Source organism: Montipora foliosa, chromosome 8 (assembly GCF_036669935.1).
Source record: "Montipora foliosa isolate CH-2021 chromosome 8, ASM3666993v2, whole genome shotgun sequence".
In the NCBI taxonomy this organism is placed as follows: Eukaryota; Metazoa; Cnidaria; class Anthozoa; order Scleractinia; family Acroporidae; genus Montipora; species Montipora foliosa.
Genome location: NC_090876.1, coordinates 18,236,169 through 18,246,949, shown reverse-complemented (window position 1 = coordinate 18,246,949; position 10,781 = coordinate 18,236,169). Strand labels below are relative to the sequence as shown.

At 39.1% G+C, this 10,781-nt stretch overlaps 2 protein-coding genes across 2 annotated transcripts in view; both read left to right on the top strand.

Moving 5' to 3' along the window:
• Positions 1 to 1,179: 1,179 nt before the first annotated feature.
• Positions 1,180 to 4,784, top strand: LOC137967639 (universal stress protein Slr1101-like). Its single transcript, XM_068814159.1, has 4 exons — positions 1,180 to 1,378; positions 2,083 to 2,175; positions 3,138 to 3,241; positions 4,247 to 4,784. The coding sequence occupies exons 1-4, from the start codon at positions 1,294 to 1,296 to the stop codon at positions 4,472 to 4,474; spliced, it is 510 nt and encodes a 169-aa protein (XP_068670260.1). The 5' UTR covers positions 1,180 to 1,293; the 3' UTR covers positions 4,475 to 4,784.
• A 5,248-nt stretch (positions 4,785 to 10,032) lies between these two features.
• The window catches only part of LOC138012938 (universal stress protein Slr1101-like), a 7,083-nt gene continuing 6,334 nt past the window's right edge, over positions 10,033 to 10,781 (top strand). The window contains exon 1 of the mRNA XM_068859878.1: positions 10,033 to 10,199. Coding sequence (XP_068715979.1) covers positions 10,124 to 10,199 — 76 coding nt within the window. The 5' untranslated portion in view covers positions 10,033 to 10,123. The remainder of the gene's footprint in view (positions 10,200 to 10,781) is intronic.

The following is a 10,781-nucleotide window of genomic DNA, read 5'->3' as shown; positions in this document are numbered from 1 at the left end:
AATGTGAAGTGCTACGTTTCTACCCCATATGAGCCATGTGAGCGTTAGCCCTACTAATGGAAATGGGCCCACTCAAGGACTGTAACGCTCCAGTATTTAGTAGACTCTTCTATTGCTCCTCTGTATGGGGTAGTACATCTACGAAGAACATTTCTAAGCTACAGAAAGTCCAGAACTTTGGTGCACGCATTATCACATCGTCAAGAAAGTACATAGCTATGTGATAAACCAAAAAATTCAAGGGATAAAAATTTGATCATAGTAGCATTTAAAGCTTGACTATAGATTCGACAGGTAACCAGCCTAACCCCTTAAAAACTGGTTGAATATGATCGTACTTTCTTGACGATGTGATATAGAGTACCATGAAATATTAAAAACGCTGTTTACCGTTTGGAAATACCTGCATTGGTTCCGGAGATATTTAAGTTTGAAAGATGTGTAAAATATGCAAATGAGAAGGCTGATAACGTCATTCATCCAACCCAATAGAACATCAAGAATATGAATAGAGCTATCTCGGTCAATTTGCAACAGAGACCATTGAAACTTGGTGAGCTCATAGCATAGCTCGCTATGTTGGCTATACAGCTCGTCACTTGCATCAACGAATTGAGGAACATAGATACTCAGCTATCGGGAGGCACCGCCTAGCAGATCATGGCCAAACAACAGCACCCCCAGCGGCGAGTTTTAGTGTCTTAAAGAAATGCGCATCGAAATTTGATTGCTTAATTCATGAGATGTTCTACATCAAAGAATTGAAACCATCACTTAATGTACAGTCAGACTCTGTCAGGGCAAAACTATTTACTTAGATTTCACATTTTTTGTTAGCGTACTATTGTGTATATTGTTCTATTGTTCTATTGTTCTTGTACTATAAGTTATGCTTCATCCGATTAAAATTCATTGCCTGACGATGACATCGGACGATGTCGAAACGTTGTCAAAATGAATCTAGTTGCGTTTGTCTTTTTAATCAATTATTATTATTATTATTATTATTATTATTAATGATATTATTATTATTACCTTTGAATTAGTAGGCACCGTCCTCAATACAGACAAACAAATCGGAAACTTATCCCTCATCGCGGGTCACGAGTAGCCTGTGTACAGCCGCCCACTCTCCGCAAGGAGTGGGCGGCTGTACACATCCAGTCACGAGGAAAGCTTCCACTTGGTACGCGTGACACGTCACATAATAGTCACACAGCAGGTTAAAGCTTGTTCCTCTTCAGATCTTCGTCTGTGAGTGCAGTGGCACCTTTCAGAGAAGTCAGAGAAGTAATGGCTGAAAGTGAATGCAACGAAACTCGAAGGAATATAGTTCTTGGTGTGGACGCAAGTCAACATAGCCAGAGAGCTTTTGATTGTAAGTATAAGCTTTTTTGCATTGTGATTCGAGGGCTTCTTGGCTTGTTAGACCATGCGACTCTCTTCTCAAGGAGAACCACACGCTACAAAAAGACAATTTTCCTGGATCAGTCTCGAGACAAGGCTACAAGCCTTATTGTAATCGGGAGGTTGGGATTGTGGTCGCAGTAAGGGAGAATTGTCCCTTGGCGCCATAACCTCCCGGTAACACCCAGAAAGTTCAGTTTCTTTCGGAACTGGTCGTTTTTTGGAGGGCCAGGGGGTTGAGAAAATTTGAACTCGTCGAGCTAACAAAACCATGCTAGTGTACAGCATTTCCTTGCGTACAGTGCTCAGAAAAAACGTACTAAAAGTAAATTTTATGAGAACCTGTCGAACGAAGGTCGGTTGCGAAGACAGATCGCTATGATTGCACGTGAAATCAGACAACAGATTTAGCTTGGATTAAATATTCCCTTATATATTACCAAACCCCTTTAGACCGAAGAAGGACAATGGTAAAATATGTTTCCTTGTTTTCCTTTAAAAAATTTCGTTGTTTGCCATTCTCTTTACGTGCCACTGAACACGTACCGACATTGCACAACAGTGTATTCATTTCACTCTTTATTAAATATTTATGTAAATTGTTGCAAAATGCTCAGTAAGCTTAAGTGGAGTTACATGTATATGTTTTATATTTTTATTTCTTCCATATTTCAGTTTATGTCCAAAATATCTGTGATAAAGAGAAAGACCGTCTACTAATTATACATGCCCAGGAGTATCCCACCATCCCGGCAGCACCTTACCCATGTAAGTGGTGCAAATGAACTGATCAGTGTCAACTGAAGATCATGTGGTGGTAGATGATAAAACCCTCGGGCAAAATCGTGAAAGATTTTTCTTCCAACATCTTGTTGGCATTCAGAAGTTCTAAGGATTTTTAAAGTAATTGCCTGATATTTAAAACCAAGACCATTCCATTGTAATGGCAATTTCTTCTTCTGTAACAATTAGATAAGTGTAGGTAATCACATGATCTCGAGAGCAATTTGGATTAAATGAGCTTGAGTAAATTTTTTTCAAAGATTAACAATGGATTGCAATAATTTGTAGTCTTTGAAAAATTTAGTGCTTATTTATTCCAAATTGCACGAGAAAAATTATGTTATTACTCATTAATAAGTTCAGTAAATTATTTAACAACTTATTTTTATTATTCACCAAAGTGGAGGTGAACAGTGGTGGATATTGTGAAGCGATAAACATCCACCACTTTCACTGATGTGAATAATAATGTTTTAGTATATTATTATACCATACAAGTTGAATAACCAACAGAGTTTATTGATTAAATTTACTCCTTGGTAACCAAAGCGAAACGGAAAGCTATTTTGTTTTTTCCCTGTTTGCTCAAAGGTGAATAGTACTTGCAATTTGACCTCTGAGCTAGCCAATGATCAGAATCCTCAGAAAGCACTTTTACTATGCACATGTGTGATGTATACCGAAGGGGAATATTTTGTGCCCTCACTCAGTGTCACTCTCTGAAAACCATGAACAACTGACAGATTTCTGGGATATTTTTAATTCTGTAGCACCTGTCCAAATTGTCTCCGTAACAATCAAAACTTGACAGGAATTTAACCTCAAAATGTTTTGCAGTTATGTTAATTATTACTATTGTAACTTACATTGGCCTTTGAATTTGATGATCATAAAAATTATTATTGTAGTGACCATTCATGCGACACATTCTGTTCATACTCTCTCAGATGGTTATGCATATTATGAAGAGTGGCAGAGTTTAGTGGAGAAAAGTGACAAACAAGTACAGGAGCTGTTGGAATCCTATGGAACCAAATGCAAACATCTTGGGGTAAATTTTGGCTGAATGCTAATAGCTTCTCTTACATGTACATGTATATGTCCGAAATGTGTTGGCAACAACCAGTGCTGCCCTGTTTGCTTTTTTGACAATTTTGGCATGCAATGGCAGAATTCATCAACATCATCTGCCAGTGGATAAAGCACAAAATTGCACTCCCGATTCCCCTTATTACAAGTCAATTTGGTCTTTTTCTTAACCTCATGCTAAGATTGTGTTTACTGATATTTTCTGTTACTGTATTCAAGCACTTTTATTTTTGAAATTGGTTGCTAATTTTCACTCTCCTGCCAGGTGCGCATCTTTCATTTGCACTGCCATAAGGGCTTTGCCGGTGAAAGCTTATTATGGTGTATAGTCATTCAGCCAATGAATATGATGGGTTTACATGCAGGCTTTCCTACGAAAATTCCCTCCCCTCAGCTAGCCTGTCCCAACCTTTTAGTACAATAATTATGCAAGATTTACATTTACAAGGCTGGTTTTTTCCGATTGTGTTAATTGCCACCTGTACGGTGTATGTGGTGAGAGGGGGTCAACTTTTGGAGTATCAGGCAAGTTGGTGATATGGCCAGTTGAGAGGGAGAGGGGGCTGATTCAAAGAAAAATCGCCAGATTTAAGATCTGCCAGAGTCTAACATCTCTGCATCATTATCAATTGAAAGCTATTGCATTCATACAGTTTCAAGTGCATGTATGGCAGTGGAGAAAATGCAGAGAGCTTTGACAGTAGAGCAAAGTTTAAAGGTGCTTAATATGCATAGAACACTGGACAATTAAAGTGACGAGACATGAACTCTAGATTTTGGAGCTGCCTCTAAAGTCTAGGATGAGTGGTGAAATAAGCACAGCCTTTGTTTTAGTCGATTCCAATCTGGAAAACGGATGAAAATAACGAAATGACTCTTGCAGTTTCCAAGATAATAATAAAATAAACTGTAATAAACTCATCACTTAACAATGTGCGTTGAAGTGATTTTGCCCTCTCACTTATAGCTCAAGTTCAAGCTGTACAAAGAAGAAAGCAACAGACCTGGTGAAGTAGTCTGTAAACTGGCTCAAGATGAAAAGGTAGATTTGGTCGTGGTAGGTTCCCGTGGTATGGGAACACTACGACGTACATTTCTTGGGAGCGTCAGTGATTACTGTGTGCACCACAACCACACTCCAATCGTGGTTGTTCCACCAGCAGGCTCTCATGATGGCCATTCTCATTCAAGTTAATAGTCACTTGTGGGCTTTCTGTGGCTCCAGTAATTCTGCAGACATATGCAAGGGGAAATTAGTATTTAGTCTTGAAGGAATAAGTGAAAAATTTTGTACTGTTTTGAGGATTTTTTTTGGCACCACTGCTAACATCTTGAATCAATAAATATGACAGTGCAAAATTGCAAATTTTGAAACAATGTTGTGGAAAAACTGCCAAGATTTGAAATAGATCAGTAGATATGGGTACCTCTTTCAGCTTATTCACTTCCTCTTGCTCTGTTTTCCTTGCAGTAAATATGAAATAAAATTTAAAAGACTATTCTCAGTCTTGGTGTCTCTTGTTTGTCTTTATTTGATCGTTGGTCTTCCACAGCAATGACTCCAACAAACTGTGACCTTTTGTTATAATCAATTTGCATTTTTTTTCTATGCATGTAGAGTGTCCAATCAGAAGTCATGATCAAAGATGGCTTTTATGGTGTCTGATTGGTTAGTGTGGAGAAGTGCTTATGGGAGAAAAGTGGAGTGAATGAAATGAATGAACTATTGTGGTCATTAAATAGTGTGAATGAATAAACCAAATTATGAATGAAAAGAGGTCCCTCTCTTGGTATCCTTGTTTTAATAATACATGTATTATAGATTCAGTCTTTTTTGGTAATGTCAAACCTTGGTTTTGAAATTTTAAAAAATTACAATTTTTATTCAATCGAATTCAGATTTAGTTTTGATTTACTAATATAATATTATTATTGCAGTTCTCGTTTAATGGTAACTTTAATTTTAGTTCTTTTAAATTTAATATCTTTCAATGTGGTGCTTTAATCATTTTAATTTTAAACTAGCAGTAATCTCAAAAGTGTGTTCAACAATCGCTTTGTAAGCAAAGAACAAGGGTGGGGAAAAAAACAGTTTTTTTCATATGTGGTCTTGACCACTTATTTATTTTTCTGAAAGGTTGTTGCAATTGGATTTTGTAGTCAATCCTAAGGTTTACAAAATGGTTTATAAAGAAAGTCAATCTTAATATAGAAGTCATGTCCGGTAAGCGTAGTTCAAAATCCAATAGGTGTCAAGTCCAATCCAAGGTGCTCAAGAGATAGCAAGCATAAGCACAAGAAACCAAAGTGTAAACCGGGGCGACGTAAGCATAGGGAAGATATCTGTTTACAAACATTGTCTTTGTTCCAACCACAGAAAGAAAAGGCCCTTTGTTTCAACAGCCAATGAGGCTCTGCTTGGCACATTAATAACAACAAGAAGCCAATTAGGCGTTCACGTGGGATGCACTGATAAAGCAAGCAACAGGCAGCGGCTGTCACAAAATTCCTTGGAATAGTAGGGTAGTATAAAGAGGCACTTTAATTCAAGGGACAACGTTTTACGATTTTTGGATTTTAAGTCAAGGTTAAGGCCACACCTGTCGATCCCAGCAAAGGTATGTAAAAAGTAGAGCGCTCTTCGGGAGAAACAAACCTTTGAGGTATTTGTATATAAAAGCATTATGTTTTACTTCTTGTGGCATTTTAAAAATCGTATTAGACTCACAAGCCACATGAACATCCGAGGTAGGAAAAAGAGAACAAAACGGAAGGATCCCAGAAACGTGTGAGTGATGCCAAGCAGGGAAATTTAGCGAAATTGAGACAAAGAACTGGCGTTGAGACACCTGACGAAGCATATCAGCAAATAAATTATCGTAGCATCTGATCAGCCTCTCTCAGTACAAATTCCAGTGAACGAGAACAAACACACTTGTAGCGATAAAGAAATAAGACCACTGAGGGACATTGCCCACAGTCTTATTACAACATGACAAGGAAAATACTATGTAAACGATTCACATAACCAGGCCGTTACCATCTGTTTGCGATGGTTTTTACGCACATCCTACATTGCACTATTGTTGATAGCTTTTGCGTTGGTCCGCTTCCACTTTTTCTCTGCTGCTGCTGCTGTGTTTGATGAGATCGATGTGCGTCCTTTTTCTGTTTAGCATGAAGGCCTATCCACTCTGAAAACATGCGTCAAAAATCCGAAGAATATTAGTCACAACGAAGCTGGTGGATCGCTAGAACTTGTGACAGCTGTGACCGGAAAAAAGTGGCGTCCTCTCATTGGCCAATTATGGGGAAAGGTGTTGGGGTGGAGTTTGTTCGTCTGATGCAAAAAGCTTTTCTTGTTGAAGATGACAATGTAAAGATTACCACTCAAAGACGCTTTGCTTAATGCAATCTCAGAAGCTAGATTAACCTATTTCCAACATAACAGTTTTGGGGAATTTTACATTTCGAGATTTTCCTTCCATGAGAGCCTTTTCCACGCGGGTTGCTCAAAGTTTTTAGTTAGCGATTTCAATAGTGCTCTGACAAGAAAAACAAAGGATTTTTCCTTCAATAATAAAAGCTGTGAATATTCCAGTAGCCACATTTAATACAAGGGTTGGGATATCTGCGTCGTAATCGGAATGCGCAACATCCGTTTCACGGAAGACACCCCGAAAGGTACACGTACCTTTCATGAAATAGATTACAACGACGATATGAAAGCTGCAACAGGTACTAATGGCTTAAATAGAAATTAACACTTAACCGTTAAGGCGCTGTTACACCGTGAAATGTTTCGTGCAACTTGTCTCGCAATGTTTTGGCGACGTTGTGGCAGAACAAGTTGCACGCAACATTTCACAGTGTAACATACGCTGCAACGGCCAAAATCGTTGCGAGACAAGTTACAAGAGCCGTTGCCGAAAGTAAAATTAAGTTCTACTTTTCGTGCAACTTGTCTCGCAACGATTTTGGCCTTTGCAGGGTATGTTAGACTGTGAAATGTTTCGTGCAACTTGTCCCGCCACAATGTCACCAAAACATTTCGAGACAAGTTGCACGAAATATTTCACAGTGTAACAGCGCCTTTAGCGAAACCAGGCCATCGACAGTAGAAATTCTTTCGCGTCCCTCCGATTTCGGGGAAGAAATCACAAAAAGTGACGATGACCATGACATGTTTATGACGTAGAATGAACGTATGACCACTTAAAGCCGTTTTATATCATATTTACAGAAACTAGCCAATGATAACAAACGTTACAATTTGTGGATACGAGGAAAAACGTTGTATGCCCTGCCGGGGGCATCCCACGTAATAGGTGACGTCAACGATAACTTCGCTACAAGAAAAGGAAATTGTTCTTTTTTCTTTTGCTTTCACTTATGCCTGTGTCGTTGCGTCACCTGCCTAAACAAGAACGAGCTTAAGAACAGAGAAACACGTTTTTTTTAATTTGGAAGCTTACTTTGTAAACATTTTGTAACAAGATTTTGTTTAACGTTAGTGCAATTTTTTTTTATTCATACCTGAAATTAATTAAACTGTCCATCGCCCATCCTGCATTCCCTCACCAGCTTATATATAAAACTCGCTTTGCTCTTTCCGCCTACGAAAGGTTTCCCTCACCCAAACTCTTTTTGGCTTCTCTTTTATCGCTCCTTCTCTTCCTCTTCTCCTTCTTCGCAATAGAAAAGCAAGCAACAACATCTCCTCATCGCCTCTGGCTAAGCATCTCCTCGGTGTCCGCCATTTTGGATTTAAAATTTTGGCGCCAAAATATTTGTTCACCGTGCCTTCGCATGTCACGCTGTGCTTATCGATATGGAGCGTGGTTTCAAATTCTTTAAATATCGCACTTGTAAACAACCTTGTACTTACGCTTGCACTTATGCTTATGCTTGCGTCGTACGTGTACGATGTGTTCGTGACTCTTGCCCTAACCGCCCCGGTCTGGTTGCCGAAAGTTTTTCAAGCACAAACATGCGGGTCGATGCGAAAGGCTGGCAATTATATCTTGTCGAGTAAGACTTGTGAAAGCACAAAAGTGCAGGTCAAGGCGAAACGCCGATAAAAAGTTCAATAAATTCGCGTGACCAAGGTTTTAGCCGAGAAAATTCTTGGGAAAGTTGCACCCCAATTCACATCCGAGTTGCCCGGAACGTTGGGATAAAATAAGCCGAAACAAAACCACGATTCGCTCTGACGAAGGGCTAACGCTCGAAACGTCAGCTTTTAGAATCTCTGTACGGTGGCCAATTTACATTATCAACTCCGTTGATAAAACCAAATTTTTGTATAAAAGTGGTCTAGAACGCCCTCGTGAGCCGCAAATGGGGTTAACCGTGTAATGCTAGCCTCGTAAGATCGTGACTGAGTAAAACTGTACCGGTGTCACAACGGATTTGGATCCCCCGCAGATTCGCTAGCAGATATGGACCCCCCTGAAAATAAGCGTTCTTTTGATTAAGGTAACTCACGTGAATGACGTGATCAACAGCCATGTTTTTCAACGAAAACAAAAGTAAGCGTTTGCATAATAATAGAGTTAAATTCCCGGAGGATTTGGTCGGGGCACCAACATGGCCGCCTTTTCTTTGTTTTGGGCACCAACATGGCGGTCGTGACGTCATGTGAAAACCGAGAATTTGCATATTGTTTTTTAAGTTGCAAAAAAGGCAAAATGAAAATATATGTAAAAAATAACATACAACACACATTTTGAAAACCAAACTTTCTCAACAATAACTTACAATACTTTCTATACTATACCTAATTTAAGGCGAATTTTTAACAAGCTACATTTAAATACTAACCAAATGAGAAAATGGTAATTTCCTTTTACAGTGCAACGCGCCTTACCGTGGCCACCCAACGGTGTTCGACTTACAACTAGTACTGTGCGAACTTTGCAAGGAGGCGTGACTGTCAATCAAATTCACACATACTGATCGGCGGACAATTTGTAAAAACCTTTGGCCACGGTAAGGCGCGTCGCACTGTAATGTTACGATAAATAAGTTGACAGGCGATGAACGAATTTTAGACATGCATTCATAAAAATAATATATTACATTCAATTTTGAAAGCTTTAGGTCTTAGACCTCAACAGTTCTTACATATTTCGAAGCCGTTAAATAAACTTTGTCTCTTAGACCTGTATCTAAAGGTTTCCAGCTTATTATAATATTCTAAAGACTTAAATGACAGAGAGATAATTGGAAGAAACAAGAAATCTTTCGTAGTCTGAGCATTAGCGAGGGAGAGTGGGCAACGGAATTTCCACTTTTTTGTAATTATCATGCAGCTTTCTATTTACAGATTTTATTTCCGTTAAGAGAGTGGCGTTAAGGCCGTTAAGGGAGGGCGACAGGTAGTTTGTAGGATTATTTGGGATGAGAAAGAGAATCATTTTGGCCACAGTTTTAGATTGGGGGATGTGCTGTAGCCTCTGTACCAACACCATTTCTGATCTTAGGTGTGTGCATCTTTTGCACAGCCAAGGAGTAGTGACTAACGATGGTCATCCAGGGTAAAGTGAGGTATACCTTTTAAACTTCACATAAGTTTTTCGCCTTAGCTGGGTGGCTTAATATCGTTTTTGTAGGTAATTTACGGTTTAATCAGTGTCTCCATGAAAACAAAGAGCGTTACTGAGTGAGAAATATGATGACGAGTAGAGGATTGCGTGACTTCACAACTGCGTGGGCAGTGCGTGGTTTCTTGCACGTATCTCGCAAGATACCCCCACTGTGCCGCTTGTCTTTCATACAGCAGGCTCTAACAGGTACTGGTGCAGTCGTGCAGTTTTTCAGTTCGCGTTAAAATTTGTGTTAAATGGCGGAAGGTGCAGGTAAAAGAAAAGTACTCATTGCAGTCGATGGAAGCGAACATGGCGATCGTGCATTCGAATGTAAGTTGGAATATTTAGAAAATATTTCGTAATGAATCGAGTGCAAAATTAAACTCAAATAATGTTCTGCATTGCTGCTGTATCTTTGTCGGCTTATCATTTTGTAATATTACGTGTGAGCTTATTTAATTCAACAAACTCCATTTACGTTCGTAAAACTGCTTTTCAGATGACGAAATGGCTTAATCTATGCAATTGGGAAAAATTGTTCATTTACTAATTAGACTCTAATTTTGTGTGGAACAAACGTTTGGTGGTATACAACCCCGTTCCTGTTCTCGAATTCTTGTAAACTAAAGATTGTAAACTATTAAAACATAGTATAGCACTGTATGCCAATTCTCGGTAAATGAGAGGGAAGCTTCTTCGCCGTACGGTGACCCGTACCCGGAGTTTTCGTGACATTGCCCTGGGGTTGAAATTGCGCGTTGTTCCATCTGTTCTGGGACACCCCCTCTCTCCCGGGTGCATATCGGGAAGATATGTCTTTAAAAAAGCCATTTAGTTATTCAAATTTGCCAACCACTGGAACAAAACAAACCTTTGTTTTGAAGTTGGGAATTCGAATACCTACGCAATAAT